The sequence below is a fragment of the Rhopalosiphum padi genome, chromosome 2, assembly GCF_020882245.1.
Source record: "Rhopalosiphum padi isolate XX-2018 chromosome 2, ASM2088224v1, whole genome shotgun sequence".
Lineage (NCBI taxonomy): Eukaryota > Metazoa > Arthropoda > Insecta > Hemiptera > Aphididae > Rhopalosiphum > Rhopalosiphum padi.
This window is the reverse complement of record NC_083598.1, coordinates 33,978,948-33,996,741: the sequence shown is the minus strand read 5'-3', so window position 1 is coordinate 33,996,741 and position 17,794 is coordinate 33,978,948. Positions and strand designations below refer to the sequence as shown.

The 17,794-nt window shown below is 27.0% G+C and overlaps 3 protein-coding genes across 4 annotated transcripts; 2 read left to right on the top strand and 1 right to left on the bottom strand.

The window, feature by feature from the left end:
• Positions 1–5,106: 5,106 nt before the first annotated feature.
• On the bottom strand, positions 5,107–6,112 carry LOC132918943 (uncharacterized). The gene is made up of 3 exons (XM_060980300.1): positions 6,107–6,112; positions 5,775–5,928; positions 5,107–5,369 (listed from the first exon to the last, which is right to left on the bottom strand). The coding sequence occupies exons 1-3, from the start codon at positions 6,110–6,112 to the stop codon at positions 5,107–5,109; spliced, it is 423 nt and encodes a 140-aa protein (XP_060836283.1).
• A 528-nt stretch (positions 6,113–6,640) lies between these two features.
• Positions 6,641–11,075, top strand: LOC132921581 (uncharacterized). Of its 2 annotated transcripts, none has more exons than XM_060984676.1 (3): positions 6,641–6,781; positions 8,329–8,707; positions 10,692–11,075. In XM_060984676.1, exons 1-3 carry the CDS (start codon positions 6,776–6,778, stop codon positions 10,898–10,900), a joined length of 594 nt encoding a protein of 197 aa, XP_060840659.1. In that variant the 5' UTR covers positions 6,641–6,775; the 3' UTR covers positions 10,901–11,075. The 2 variants fall into 2 exon arrangements, with proteins under 2 accessions (XP_060840659.1, XP_060840660.1); XM_060984677.1 differs by lacking the exon at positions 6,641–6,781 and adding an exon at positions 8,008–8,117.
• Positions 11,076–13,415: 2,340 nt separating this feature from the next.
• LOC132922087 (GILT-like protein 1) lies at positions 13,416–17,437 on the top strand. The gene is made up of 5 exons (XM_060985414.1): positions 13,416–13,759; positions 14,476–14,607; positions 15,875–16,036; positions 16,519–16,665; positions 17,078–17,437. The coding sequence occupies exons 1-5, from the start codon at positions 13,685–13,687 to the stop codon at positions 17,204–17,206; spliced, it is 645 nt and encodes a 214-aa protein (XP_060841397.1). The 5' UTR covers positions 13,416–13,684; the 3' UTR covers positions 17,207–17,437.
• Positions 17,438–17,794: the final 357 nt, after the last annotated feature.

The window sequence follows — 17,794 nt, the reverse complement described above, 5'->3', positions numbered from 1 at the left end:
ATCATTATATATATAAGTTAATACGTAGGTACATAGAATATATTATACTTCGTTTCTCGTTTTTTTTTTCAAAAACACAAGGGGAAAGTATACACACGCGGAGCTGCGGAGCGCACATGGCCCGCCAGTATATATATCTCCCGGTATCCGTATGCATCATCTATACTCCAATAGGCCAATGCCCCGCGTATATACGCGCCTGAATAAAACAAGGTCCCGGTAGACACTATAGACAGTGAATAGTATAACAGTATAGTACCGACGCTTATATATTTATAAAAAAAAAAAATATATATATATATATATATGTGTGCGTGTGTGTAAAATAAATTAATAGTATATACACCACTTAATACACCTATATAATATATATACACATATATAGAGAGAGTATACATTATGTATAAAAGACTATTATAATACGCACTATTTTGTCATTTCTAAAATATGTTAATGTTATTTAATGAAACTACCTGTATAAAATGTAAACCAATCCGACACGAATTTATATTAATGGTAGGCACATCGCCATATGTAATATTTTATGATACGTCTGCAGTTTGTGTTGCACGTAATTCGGCACCAGCGCGCAATTCATATAATATTGTGTAGGTATAAGATATACCTTCTATAGGTACTATATATACCTATATTTAATTTCGACCATAAACATGTATATTCTAATGTACATGGCTGACGTACGCCGTTATATTTAGGTGTACCTTTCCTATAAAATTCAATTTAATAAATTTAAAAAATATATTTTCAAGTTTTTTTTTTATCACATTATAAAACGTGCGAGTCTGAAATATTGAGGTGTATCATCCAGGGCTAGAGAAGAAAACCAATTAAAAATTAATGAAAAATATGACGTAATGACAGTATTAGGAGAAGAAAAATTAATTATGCCAGTAGGTAACTGCAGAAGGTAATTGTGTAAAATTATATGCTTATAATGAAGAGTTATTTAAAATTTTACATGAAATACATTTATCTATTGGGCACGGTGGTGGAAATCGTATGGAATATGAAATAAATTTAAAATTTAAAAATATAACTAGAGAAATAATAATGTCATATTTAAATTTTTGCGAGTCATTATGTGAGAGAAAAGTAAATACAGTGAAAAAGGGATTGGTGGTTAAACCAATTATTTCTTTGGAACTATAGTGTCGTTTACAGTAAAAAAACTCGACTGGTTAGTCGAAAATATCAATTATTGTTCATTTGTTTTGTTGACTGAAAATTTTTAATTTAATCATTATACATTTTTGTATAATCATAAAATTGGTAAATTAATAAGGAGGGGGACACTCAACTCTTATTGAATAAATGATGTTCCAAGGAATAGGGGCGTTTGTATTTTATTAGCCTAGGGGCACCTTTTAAGTAAATCCGGCCATGGGTGTATCTATAATCTATATAATAATAATAATATACTTTTGTATCTTAAAATGAATTACGCAGTTTACTGAATTGAAAACAAATAACAATAAATTATATCGAGACAATTATTGTTGCATCATTATGTTATTGTATATATAATTTATACATATCAGCTACATGAAAATATTTTGGAATAATTTTAATATTTACAACAACATTAATTATATACAACACCTAAAAATTAGGTACATGCATATACAGGGTGATTCATCAAACATGATTACCACCTAATTATTCTTCAGTTAGGCAGTTTTTAAAAATTTAGTGTTTGGCACCTAACTAAAAGATCGTATTTTCAAATTCTTTAGACTTTTTTTATTACTAAAGTTTTACAGAGTATCTTGTGCAGATAAAAACTTCTATTTTTCAAATTATTATCCTCCTTTTTTACTGGAAATTATTTAGTGGTAATTTTTTTAGAAAATGTTTTTGTATCACGATCAAAATTGAAACGAATAGTTATTGAGTTATTAAACTTTGTGTATCATAATAGATTATAATATATTCACAATAATGGGTTTGGAAAATATGGAAATTGGTTGTATTTTAGTAATAAATATTTATCTATCGGCATTTATAATTTATAAAAAGTATGATAAAATATAATATACCTACTAGATTCAATATTACGTCTATTTTATTTTTTTTTTTTGAAATAATTTTTAAAATCTATTTATATTTTATATAACCATATTAATAACTATTTATACCTACTAATTATATACATTAACAATTTAAAAAGAAAATAACCATTAATTAATTAAAAGTAATAAAGGAAACTTCGACATAGGGCGTTCCCTAAGTATATAGTATACAAATTAAAAATCTCATAAATTTTAAAAATATGGACTCTAAAAATATAAGTACAAAGTATATTTAATAATGTCAAAGATTGGAATTTGAATAAATTTATTATTAAATGAAAAAAAATAGGGGTGAGCATTTTTAGTGAATCACCCTGTATACATAAAATAATGTATGGTAAATATTATATAGAATATAATAAATTAAAACAACTTTAAATTAAGATTCAAAAATAATAATTACAGTTCACGATGACTAATAAAAATAATGAAAAGATACATAAAAATCATAAAATTTAAAGTATATAATGCCAAGGTTATAATGGAGTATGTATATTATTGGCTGGCTTTAAACCAAAACAAACAGAAAATAATATCACTAATTTAAATTGTCTGAAAAATACGAACGGAAAATCAAAAATATAAATAAATTACAAAAATGAGATTTAAACGTTATTTGTAATACTTGATTAAAGAACTACTCCAGATTAATGTAGTTGAATAGAAACAAAAATACTCACACGTACATTAAGTTGTATAAATAGGATCATAAGTGTTTTTTTCGAGATTATATAGCTAGTATTTATAGGTATAACAAAGTTTTAACAAGTATTATTAACAATTAGTAATTTGATACCTAAATAGTAATTATTCTGATGAGTTTGAAAATTGTATTTTAATGTATTTGTTTATAATTGCATAAATATGGGTCAATAATTACTTATATCACATTATGTAACAATCACAATTCGTAACAGTGATATGGAAAAAAACAACAATAGCGATTAAATGGTATATAATATATATAATAACTAAATTACTTACCTTAAAAATAGATAGAAATCTATTAGGAATTTACATTATGTTTGTCAATCTATATTTCCTAAATTGGTAGATAAATGGAATCTTTTGAACATTAGTTATAATTAAAAGGTATAAAGGTATAATATATAAGTATTTGATAATATTTTATTAATAGAAAAATCATTGAATTCATTTAAAAATTAGATAATCTTATTAATTTGAACCATTTAGACCCGGGGTGGAAAACTTTATCGGGACACGTACCAAAATGTCGCAGTCAAGATTACATTAAAAAAAATTGTACATACCAATACTAATATTATATTCGTTTGTACAATAAGCCCGGGTCATGTAGAATGTACGAATATATTAGGTTTAAAATACGTCGGTGTATATTCGTATATTTTCGGTGGAAAAATTGCGTTTAATTGACGTCGATAAATACGTGTATTTTTGGGGTATTGGTATAATATAGTTGGTCGAACTTAAATCGATTTACGTGTAAGAATGTACGAATATATTAGGTTTAAAATACGTCGGTGTATATTCGTATATTTTCGGTGGAAAAATTGCGTTTAATTCAATATATTAGGTTTAAAATACGTTGGTGTATATTCGTATATTTTCGGTGGTAAAATTGCGTTTAATTAACGTCGATATTATACGTGTATTTTTGGGGTATTAGTAAAATAGTTGTTCAAACTTAATACAATTTTACGTGTATTATATAGGTCAATATAGTTCAGAGTTATCGTGGGTTTGAAAAACTTAACTATATAAACTACCTATTACAGAAAATGTCATATCGCTTTTAATTGACAAATTACCTTTTCCATTCATTACGTTTTGTTTTGTAAATTAATTGATCATTGGATATTTTTTTAACATTAGGTATGTATTTTCTGAAGGTTGATGAAATATTATACAAGCTATCTCTACTCTCTGGATTTGCCTATAAATATATTCCTCTGTTTTGGCGATCGCATTCATCGTTGAAAATGAACTTTCACAATTGTACATTGGCGTGAACATTGCAGAGTTCATAATTTATCAGATGGATCACTTTTTAGAGTACAAATTGTGTTTAGAAATAAGTTCCAAACTTTCCACATTTTATAATTAGTAATTCTATAAAAATGTAGATTATTATTATTTTTATATTATGTACATAATTCAGAAAAAATAAAAATATTTTTTCACTATCATTATTTATTAAATATTAAAATGCGTGATTTAACGTGATTTTTAATAGATAAAAAAATAAAAATAATAAAAAAATATTTAAATTATTTTTTTGTATAAAAATTTAAAATTTAAAAACAAGATAATATAAAACCATATTAGAGTCGGACCTTAACGTTTTATAAGGAGTAGCATATAGGCATTTTAAATGACATGTTTATAATAATAATAAATTACCGTCTACGAGAAGTGAACAAACGAAGAAAATCAATGCGTGTAATCTGTTATAACGTTAAAACTAAAACAAAATCTAGCTGTTTTGGAGGTCACAGAAATGGCGAAGTTCATACTAACAACCGATGTAGACATGTGGTAGATCGTAAATTTTTCTGACAATAGAATAGCCGCTATTAACTATATATAACTCCGTCGATTGTATGGACTCACGACGGACTTCAAAACCAGTCTGTATTATAATATAGAAATTCATAATGTATCCGCCATCAGCTATGTACTATAATATTATTGAACCCGATTCCTATAGATAAATAACTGTATTTTAAATGGAAAATAAATTGATTTTAAATATTTTACATTTTTAATTGATTAATATTATAGTTTTATCATGATAGTATAATATAAAAATAGTAAACAAATTTAAACTAACCTTTACAATTATAATTTATAAGCGTAGAAATTTAACCACAAGATGATTTATACAATAAATTATAAAAGTTAAACTCAACAGTCAAATTAAAAAAAATTGATCGGTTTATTTATTATTTTTATTTAGCTATTACAGTATTACACTATATATTATACAGATGCATATCTTATATCAGCATTTACTAAATATAAGATCAAACAAAATTTAAAACTTATTTTTTTTTGTTCTGTGGAGTAATCGAAGCGTATTAATTTGCTCTAAGTGAATGCGTCCTATATGATAAGACTTTGAAAAGTATTGTATTTTATTTAAATCAATTTCTGGCTTTAACTCTTCGGTCTTATACATAGCTTTTTGATCACCATCTGTATCTCTATTTTCATCCTCGGTTTCTCTTAATATGATAAAGGGTTTTAATCCAGAAACTGACATCAAAAACACGTCGAAGTCTTTACTATTCCACGAATCTAAATAACATCAAATATTGACATATGAAATATGTATTATTATTAACAAACGTGAAGGACAAGTACATAATATTGTCGAGCTCGTTATCCGACATACATATGCTAATTAATGAGAAAGTCGGTGACAATAATTCAAAATGTAGTGCGAATATTTCAGTGCATTTTTTGTAATATTTAATAAATATATAATTAATGTAATATTTTAATAATAGGCAATAGCCATATTTTTACTATGATTTAAAAGTTAACCTTACGTTTAATTTTTTTTTTTTATAATATTCGAAAATATTACATTTTGAATTAAGATTACTGACTTTACAATTAATCAACATAGGTACTGTATACATGGGTGTTAAAGTTAAACAAATAAAGGCACTATTACTATTTATTATACTCATTACTCACTGTCATTTGTTAGGTTTTCTATACCCAACGTACGCATATTTTTATCGATAATAGGTCCAATCATAAGAACCAAAGGTAAATGTTGATAAACTTTAATGCCATAGACAGGAAGAACAAATCCTAAGCTATAAAGCATCACAACTGTCAATGAAATCTAACAAACAAAAAAGTGCACAATATATATCCAGTATTCAAATGGTATCAAATTGTGTACATAATTTTTCAATATTTGTCATTTCTATTAACGTATACATAAATAATCATATTAATTATTAATATTTCAAGGTAAAATATAATATACAATATTTATTTATTTACTGAATTTTACTCACCATCATTATAATATTATCTGATTATTCAGTGATACGAATTTAATAACCATGTCAGTAAATTGCTTAAATAATTATTAAATACCTATTGAATTTACAATAAAAAAATCGATTTACAAATCATATATATGCCCTCGACTAAAAAAGACTATATGATATTATAAATTATAATCATATACATACTGTACTTAGGAATATTTTTCGTGATTAACTGAAAACATGTAAAATGCGCATTAGGTATATAAATCTGCTAAATTAATTATAATTATAAATTTTGTCTATAGTTACTTAACCAATATCTCATTTGTATTTAAGTTACTACAAAACTTTTTCTTTATGTACAACGTACGTTAAATTATGTTTTTGACATTAAACAAACGAATGTAGAATATAACGGGAAACTGTACTAATTATTAATTGGATATTGAACACTTCACTTAAGTACTGAACAATTAAATACTATTTACAATATTGAGTATAATTATAAAAATATTAAATTCTGAGCATATGAGTGTGGGTCATGTTAATCGATTTTGTATATTATAAAACTCCCGATCTTTAAAGTTTTGGTATCATTCAACGTCGACTCAAAACTCAAACTCAAGAATATAGTCAATATTGAAATACCTAGTGTCGTTTATCCAATTTTCTAAGACACTTTTAGAAGAAAACATGACCGTAAGTACATACATTTTATATAAGCTACACTACGTACCCGATTATACATAAATATTGTTTCACTGTATAGTTAATCATTTAAAATGCATAATATTATTTATCCATTTATTGTGTATCGTACTGAACTACTGAATCGTATTACATGTTTTGAGTAATTTGTATATTTGTAAACTTTATTAGTTGAAACTATTTGCACACGGTTACATGAGTAATAAATGTAGGTTTTGTATTACAAATAATCATAACAAAAATAATACACTAAACATTTATATTTTGAAAATTTGGAAATAGCAATATTATAAAAATAAATATAGTTGTATAAGAATTATTATCGAATGCATTCATATAATATTTATTAATTATTACCTAGCTCATGGTAGTGAATCAAAAAAAGACGATTATTACCGCAGTATTCGCAGTATCACCTATGCATTACCTATAATGAGTAATGAGGGTAAATTACTAATACATAATAATAGGAAATTAAACGCGAATTGTAGATTTAATAGCTTTACATTTTTTCACAACTCAATAACATAATTTATTTGCACTAATATATATTATAATACTTGAATTTTTTTTAAAAAGTTAACATTACCCAATTACCTATACCCATGATAAATTAGTCATCACAAAAAAATGTCTAAATAATTATTTTTATATTGCCCAAAAATGCTCAAGAAATGGATAGGCTCCACTACTTTTATGATTTGTAGTCTGTGGAAACGGATGTAGTCAATTTTCACACCAAAATTGACTCAAAATATAATATACAACATATTTAATTTGCACCAACATTTTTTGAAATGCGTTTATAATTTATATCATCTCAGGAAAATTATTATTTAAATAGTGGGTACACGTTTCGGTAGTATAATAAGATACATATTGGGATATGACAAATTTATTACATAGAATATTCCATTTTAGATTCTGGACGGCTATTTCACTCGCCTGTGAATAGGTTCTACGGTACGTCAGTATTGACTAACCAATAACAATAATGGTATAATATTAAAAAGACCTAATAATTTAATATAATGAACGCATTATTTTTGTTAAAAATGAATACCTAAATGTTTTATTGTGTGATAACGCGATCACGGCGGATCGGACGTCAAACTCTTATAGCCTAAACATATTATCATCACATAGGCCAGTGGACGTAGATGCGTATACAGTAATTAAAATTATCATTATCATTCGAGCAATCGAGCCCGTCAAGTCTCGATGCAAACAAAGGTACCGACGAATTAATCGCATGCATATAGTTATAATTGGTGCAAATTATGAACTCTCGTACAGACGAAGTAAACCATAACGACATAACGTACAAGTACATAAATATTGCAATACATGAATAATTGTTATTTAAACATTGTAAACGTCAAATCATTATATTATTATAATATATACATCACTGTATATACTTCGTTTAACAAGTCTATATAGTATAAATGCATACTATTATTTAATACGAAAACAATATATACCAGTTGGTTTTTTAAAAAACATATATTTTTTAACCGTTTACCTATTGCGTTTAGTTTAAAGGCTTGAAACTGATGGTGTCCGTGTTGGCGTTGGCCACTTATTCACTGGCCGCGCCGTCCACCAGACCACAGCCGCAGACGGCCAAGTCGGCCGAGGACCAGACGGCCCGGGACACGCTACTCGAACTCGCCGCGGCCCTGATGACCGGCGGAGCCATAGCGTCGGTGGCGGGCGGCCGGAAAACGGATGTGCACCACCACAATGATGGTCAAAGTCACAAGCCGCAACACCACCACGCCATTTCCACGTTAATTCACTTGTTTCTGACCATCGGTAGCGCGTTTGCTCCACTGGTGGGTGCCATCGTCGGGCCGCTGTTGACCAATGTAGCTAATGGCATAACGTGGGCCATATCACACACAATTGCTTCTGGTAAGTCCAAAAACCTATTGGGAGTCTACAAAAATAATTAATATAACATCAATTGAAACGGTTATCGCCGTTTGCCGATTCAATTAAAATATTATCAAATAAACGAATACATGATATTATTAATACCTAACTTATGACTTAAGTATAAGCGATAATAAGTATACTCAATAGAACAGTTGTAAGTGTTCTAACCATATACGAGCATAGTATTTATTATTTTTTCAAGTAAATATTATTAACAAACATTCATATTTATAATGCCATTCGTTTTATTTTCTTATAATTTTTACGAAATTATTATTGGTATTAAAATATAAAATTGAAAATTACATTTCAAAAAAATTTCTGACCACGCATACAATCAATTCCCTCAGTTATGACCTTCCAAATTTTATACAGGTATAGTAGGTATATTATAATAATATACGTACGTATGTACATATATTATTATAATATATAGCTTTTATAGTAATAAGTAAAATATATTAAAGGCCGAAATCGATCTAATGCCGAAAGTGTGACTTACTGACTCGATAATGTTATTTGGATTTTTAATATTTTGAACTTGACCGATATTCAGTACCTATTCACAAACCAGATACGGCGTCGTCTAAATCGTATGCATAAACGCCATCATAAACGTCATAAACAAAAATTACGCAAGTGCCCATTTGACAAATTCGTATATTATGCATAATATATTTACCTCGATTTTCAGTCGACGGTCGTACGGCTGTTCAAACATTTACAATCGTATACGTTTTTAATAAATATGTATTGAAGTGATGATGGGCATTATCAATGACATATTGTAAATTTTGCATTTTCACTCGTATGTACAGGATGATCCACCCTGTTTTTCTTAAATAATGCAGTTATTCAAAATTTGATTTTCGGGATTTTAAATATATTTCAAAACCATATTTTAAAATTCTTGAGATTTTTTTTTTATTATTTATAGTGTATTGTGGACAAATAAACTTTTGTTTTTTCAAATGACAACTACCCTTATAAGTGCATTATTAATTGGATATTTTTTTTCTGAAAATGTTGGCATATAGAAATAAAATAAAATTTGAAAGAGTAGTTTTTGAATTATTTAAATTTGTATATTAAGGATAAAAGCTCCATAATAATGGATTTAAAAGAAGCTATGGAAGCTATAGTAATTCGTAAAAAAAGTCAAAGTTTAATAAATATTAGACCCAATATTACCTACATTTATTTTATAATTTTTAAAAATCATTGTTAAGGACTATTTATCTTTTATATAAACATTTCAATAACTGAAAAAGTGAAAAACTATATTTGTTCGAATTTCGAATTCAATACATATCAACATTTTTAACAAAAATATCCACTAATAATAATTTATAGAAAAAAGTGTGATTCACTTTGAAAAACAGAAGTTTGTATCGTTATATTGTTATAATAAGGCGCTCCTTAACTCTTAAGTAGTATAAAGAAAGCTCATAAACTTGAAAATAAGATTTTTTTAGTATATAAAAATTCCAAAAATCAAAATTTGAATAAATGCATTATTAAATGAAAAAAATGAGGGTGAAAATTTTTGATAAATCAGTCTGTATAATATAATATTATCATGAGTTATTATCACGTAATGATCCACGGTACTGAGACTGCAGTATACTGTGCACATATGCAAGTGTCTAAGACATAATGTATAATAGCTTATGCTGATGATGTATACATATAATGCAACATATTATTTTGGGCGGACACGTGCAATAAACTGGGGCCAAATGATAGTTGAAAAATAATGATGAGGGTTTTGGAGTACTTCATGATCAAAGTGATATATACGTACATATGAACGTATACTTGGACTAGAATTTCTCCGTATAATGGTCGATTAAAATCGTTTGATTACATTCACTTGACACAGACCTGTAAATTATAATACACGTGTTCGGTTGTACGTTATATTGTATTATTTATGTATTCTGGTGCATCGACTTTTCAGGATTTTCACCTCCACACGGATTATTCTCGCCGGAACTCGGCCACGGAACCGATCACATCAAAGAACACCTGACGTCTTACGCTGCCGAAGGTCAATCCGAAACGGGCTCTGACGCGATTCATCAAGTACAGCAACCCGTCGCGGCTGTGGAACCGTCTGAACCAGCGACGGTCGATGACACCAGACATGAAGTGAAGAAAATAATATGATGATCCACCACAAACGAATATATTTATTACAGATTATATATGATCGCGACGACTACGGTTTCTTTTTTTTCCGAATAGTTTCGTTCGCCGTGAATGCAGTTTAATTTATTTTATATATTATTGTTCGTTGAACCCCATGATTGTATAAATAACAATAAATCATTAATTATTTGTACGGAGTATTCTTATTCTTTTAACAGCGTTTTTTACAATGCAAATGTTGTTCATTCATTAAACCAATTTCAATTATGAAACGCCAACAAAATGTATATCATTAATATTACATAATAAAATCACGTATATTGGGTGATGTATCGATGTTCAGAATATATTATATTTATGTCAGATTCCAAGTAGTGTTCATTATCAGTGCGATATAAATATCACGTCTATGGTTTATGTATTAAAAAATATAAAATGAACCTATTTTTTTTTAAATGGAAATTAAATCATATTCTACCATTGCCATTATATTAATATATATTCTTATAGTCTTGTAGAATAAGTGAGTATCACATGTTTATTTTAAATTATATATTATACTAGATTTAAAGTGGTTATAAACTTATAACAACTATTTTGCAGAAAACCTGTATGCAAAACCAGTAGAATACGTCGTAACTTGACGGCACTCTTGCCAATTCTTCGGTATTCTTATATCCAAATAAAATATTATTTTAGTATTATTTAAATAACTTATAGATAAATATAAAATAAACAACATACCCTGAGGTATCTTTATATGTTTTCTTAAATACAATTTGTTTATTTCTTACGATATTTCAAGGTTCAACAATTCCCTAATACTTTTACGAAATTTCCCCTGCTGAGATTTTTCTTTCACTCGCTACGTTAACATACGACAACGCATATTTAACGCCTACAGTTATTTTGTTATTTACAAACAGTGTATTTAGTAAACAACTTTTATTATGCGAGCTAGAAGTAATCGTATATTATATTATCTAATAATTAAATATTAATTTAATAATCTTTATACTATTTCGTCAATTAAAATTAAGGTTCAATCAAAAGATATTAGCTAAATATACTAACATGCATATTGAAATATATAAATATTTAAAACATTAAATTGTATTTTATAAACTGTTAAGGATTAAAAATTTATAAATTTTGATCATACTTATCTATAAAACTATAGATTTAATTATAATATCTATTAATTGTAATTATATAAGAAAATGGTTAACGATTTAAAAACGAATACATAATAATAACTATGTACAACTAATTTGAATCTTGAAAAGTTGAAACTATATCTTATATTTTATAAGACAGATATAACTCCTTACTCCAGGCAAACAATTTAGTTCCCAAGCCACCTGAAATCAACAAAACAAAATTATATATTATACAAGTACTTACATGGCAACTTATATTCAATTAATTATCATGATAACGATACCTTAAAATTTAGTTTTGAATTTACTGTGTCTATATAACGATTATGTAATATGACCTATTTTCTTTTCGAATGTATGTAATGTAGTATAATATAAAAGTAGATGCTTAAGACATGTGCAGTGTACTATAATACACCTACCTATAATTAATTTAACGGAAGAACAGATAACAATTTTATTTTATTATATCTATACATAGGTATTGCAGTTCTTATGTATAGCATTTTTTTTTGTACTCTACTAAATTAATGTCATATCGTATTTCATTATTTATATAAATATGAACTTTGATACATTAAACTTTTTTTTTCAAAAACCATTGTTTTGTTTATTATTTATTGATATGATGTGTATACCACACCTATAATTGTTACCTACTGTTTGTTATCCACATACATATACCTAGATATCTACTAAATAATAATTTTATTTTTTTGTGCTAAAATCCTTAACATTTTGAATATTAAAATATTGAATTCAATTGTTGTAGATTAAACTAAACACCTAAATATAGCCTCACGTAAAATACATAATAATATAATAATAGTATTTTTATATCACACGCATACTTATGGTAAATTTACCAAGTTCTTAATCTTAATAAATTCTAATTACCAAACAATAACTGTACGAATTAAAATAGTATAATGTAATGTTTTATTGAATTTATGTTTATCATATATTATTGCAGCACGGTTACAATGGTCAAATGGTCTAGTACTTATATACTTATTGGATTGATGTGACTCGATGATGTCCGGTACATCTACGTACAATTTGTGTGGCTACAATAGGTAGGTACATAATATAACATATTGTCTTAAATTAATTCTCTATAACTCCGAAATACACACCATATGGGCGTGGAGCACATATAAATTCATTATAGTATAGATACCTACTGTATTATTGTGATATAATAATTAGTTCTAACGAGACAACGAGGTCATGTTGTTTGCCAACAAAAACCGATTCATTTAAAAACACACACACACACACAAGTATATAAGGTAACAACGACAATATACATATTATTATGTACCTACGTTAAAATATTATCGTTTCGTGGGGGTCATGTCGTGAAAAGTGTGCGTCATTACGCAAGAGAATCGCATCATACACAGGTGTCTATACTTATATTATTTTATCCATACCTGAGGTAGGTATAGGTATATGTAGTGTGATAATCGTATTCGGTAAGAAACTGGTTTCGATTTACACTCAGGAGTTCACGAGAAGCAAAAATCGTATCAGATCATTACAGTGTAGTCCGTCCATCCGTCTGTCCGTTAGTCTGCAAGTATACGAGCTAAAATTTTTGCTGCTGCGAAAAAGAGACAAAGGACGATAAAAAATAATCATGAAGAGTTTAGTATTCGTGGTAGCTGTGGCTGCTTTCGCTACGGTTTCAGCCGACAGGATCAAACGCGCCCCAGTAAGTATATTGTATATAGATTTCACTCGGGATAATATTTTCAATTTTGTTAATAATTGATTTGCTAAAAACCGTTTTTATAGTGTTATAACTTATAACAATACGAGTAGTTAGAAGAAGTTTATGATTTAAACATATTTTGCTTTTAGTCGTACACTTTGTACACCATATTATTATAAACGTAGACGCAATTATATTATATTTTATTTTACATATTTTTGATTTCTAAAAAAAATATTTCTGTATCATAGCCCATAGGTTATTCTTTGTAAATTATATAAATACATTATAAATCATATGTATAATTTTCTAAAAAATAAAAAGCATAAAAAATGTAATATTATTTTCAAAATAAATTAATTTTATTTAAAATTATTAGTATTAATAATGAATAATATTATTTATTATTAACAATTAGTTATTATGAAAATTTTTTATTATATTCTGAATGAATAATACAATAAGATAATGGCACACTCACACACGCATATATATATTGATTATTTAAGAGCATAATTACCTATATGATTTTTTTGTTGAGTTTTTAGGGTCATAAACATCTTAACTTTAGTAATAACAGTTTATAATAGTTAATATTTAATAATGTACTCAAGAAAATAAGTACTATATTTTATTGCAATTAAAATATAAGGAAAAAATACTTAAATTTTCACCCGGCTGTATCTAATTTGTTTAAAATTAATTTTATTTTTTAGTTGAAAGTTTCGGTTTACTATGAATCTCATTGTCCGGACAGCAGAGATTTCATTATTACACAACTCCATCCACATTTCTGTAAAGTACAACAATACTTAAACTTGAACTTGGTGCCTTTCGGTAAAGCACATGTAAGTACATATTATATACATATTATATTAAATCAATGTCTTCTCATTTTTATCTAACGATCATTAATCATATTTGAAAACAAAGACATTAGAAATAAATTAAGGCTAATACTGACATGAATAGTATTTTAAAATGACGAAATAATATAATTACTGTAAGAGTAATATATTTATCGTTTATACTTTATGCTAACTAGACCTTTACTACAAAATATATATAATAAATAATTTTAAGCTCCAAAATTATTTATACAAATAATCAACTATAACAATAATTATAGTACCTATACTAATAATAATAGATTATCAATAAGTTTTCCACAAAAATTAAATATTTAATTTTTTTTTAAAGTAGATTTATTCAGAGACGGGTATTGCCTATACCGTTAAACTGAGATGTTCACTTTACGCTGCCTTCCACAAGACAATAATCTTTACTAGGTATATAGGTATCTGATTCTCGGTCGCAATATTTTATAGCTGACTTCCGGTGAGGGGATTGCGCGGGATTTATAATCTAATTTGTAAGAATAATATAGAACGTATTTTATAATAGATTTAAATATATTATAAGCATACAAGTGAGTATGGTGGGAGCCGAGCATGCACAGGCTTCCCCGGCGAATATTTACTTCCCACATAAATTCAATATGAATATTACCGTGGTCGTAAATCATCAAATTTAATTTTATAAGAATACCCGTAAAAAATATCAGATAAAATTTGCATTACACTATAATATATTGATATAATTTACGAATGCTAATAAATTATATAATTTGCTGTTATTCAAATAACTCATATTTATCAATAGCCTTAAAAAAATAGATTTGGCCTCAATTGACTTTATTACAAATTCACCATTCATCAAATCAATTAATTGCTGATTTTAGCTGTCGAAAAATATTAACTAAAATAGGTATTAGGAACATTACTATATTATTGATAACATACTGTACAGGCAGTCGTCAACGCCTTATTATAATACTTTTAAGTTTTAACTACGATGATATGCCACATTGCCATAATAATTACCTGTGTATTTTTAATTACTATTTAGCTTGACAATGTATCCTTATATTATATTAGTTATTAAAATACAAATAGTATAGAAACCTGTACAAATATTATTATATATTTCTGCATATTAATATTTCAATATCTATCATCCATATCACACATAGTCAAACTTGACTACTTGAGAATTTTAAATTAAATAAACTGATTGACTATTCTAAATTCTAATATATATTATTTTTAATTTTAGAGTTCGGATCAAGGTTTCACTTGCCAGCACGGACCTAAAGAATGCCGTGGTAATACAATACATAACTGTGTTTTGAAACGCATACAAGATTCTAAAGCTCAAGTAGACTATGTGAATTGTGCCATGTACGATCCGGACCAACCAGGACACATTGAAAAAACGGTACTTTTTAACATTTATAAATGAATACAATTTGAGTTGATACCCATATCTATATTATACCATTATTTATACCTACATAGAAGTATAGAACAATATAGAAAGTCTATTTAATAATACGCTTACTGCCTATTGTAGTAACGGATAAACATGATTACTCTAATAAAATGAAATAACATTTTTAAACCTTATCAGCAGAGAGAAAATTAAGACTGCGAGTTTATATTATTTAAATTAAAAAAGTACAACCGACTGCTGTTATATCAGGATCGATATCGAACGGAAATATCTTCCGGGATAGGAGATGATTTTAAGTTGACGGAATTCATAACAATAAATGATAATTAATTAAATTTAGTAAAGTATTAAAAAGAAATTAAACATTTTAAAAAAATTATTAAAAATCTTATTTAAATAATGCATCACGTATGTATTTGCTGCCGAAAAAAAATTATCAATAATTATTGGTTTTAAATTTGTTTCAGTGTGTCGAAGAGAGTGGCGTTGACGTCAACCAAATACAAACATGTTTTACCTCATCGGAGGGTTATCAGATGATGTTAAATGCTGAAAAAGAAACAAAAGCAATGACACCTGGACCGTTGTTTGTGCCTACTATTGTGTTTAACGATGTACGCGTAGTATATTTTTACGTTTATAGTGTTTATACTTGTATCGTAGATATAGGCGTAACTATAGTCCTTTAAGTTAGGAGAGGATAGATTCCTAAAAATGTTTTATAGCAAAATTTTTTTATAATTTGTTTGTTATTTATTGTTTTTATTGGTGTTTAAAACTGACTTGAATGAATTCGTTTATATCTCATATGAAAAATTATATTTTTTTATATTGTAGGCAAAAATATAGTTATTACTAATATGTTTATAAGCACATACATTTACCCAAAAATTCTGGGGGGCGGCTGAAACCCACCTAAGCCTCCTCCTCCCTAGTTACGCCTATGATCCTATAGACAAAACGATAATTCTATGATTTAATTGGTTGACATTTTTTTTTATTTTTTATATTTTGTTGTATCTCTAGGAATACAATGACGATGATCAAAATCACGCGTTCGTGAGCTTCGAATCAACGCTTTGTGAGAAACTAGTAAGTCACGGATATACGGAAGTGTGCTCGAATGGTGTTATCAAAAACACTCAAACATGTTGAACGATTTATGTACCATACCTAATAATAATGCTTTTTCTAACAATATTGTTGTTATTATTAGTTATATTATCATTATTATTTTATAGATTAAGATGAATAATATTGTATATAAATATTATGTATGCATTTTGCATTTTATTTTTACTTTTTTATTTATCATCGCATATCTACTATACAGATATGAAAATGTATAAGCAATTTTATTGATTATATCGACATACAACAATATAATCTTGACATGTTTTTTATTTAAAATTCCATATTTTAAATAAAGAATAAAGATACAAACCGAAAGAGATTTAGTCAAAAACCTTTGTTCTACTTGTAAAAGAAATAAATATTTATTAATATTTTATGTACGCATTCACTATATACACAATATACCGTATACAACCATTATGGTTCCCGATATATTTTCCACAGGACTCCCAAAGGGTCCACAAATTGTTGTTAAGGGGCCGTAGGTTGTGCTTGACCCGACGATTACCTAAGCCATACGCACTCGTTTATTAACCATATTCTATTATCACGGAAAAAAATTTTCTATTTTTTTTATAAACATTTAAAGTTAGAACTTGGATAAAAATT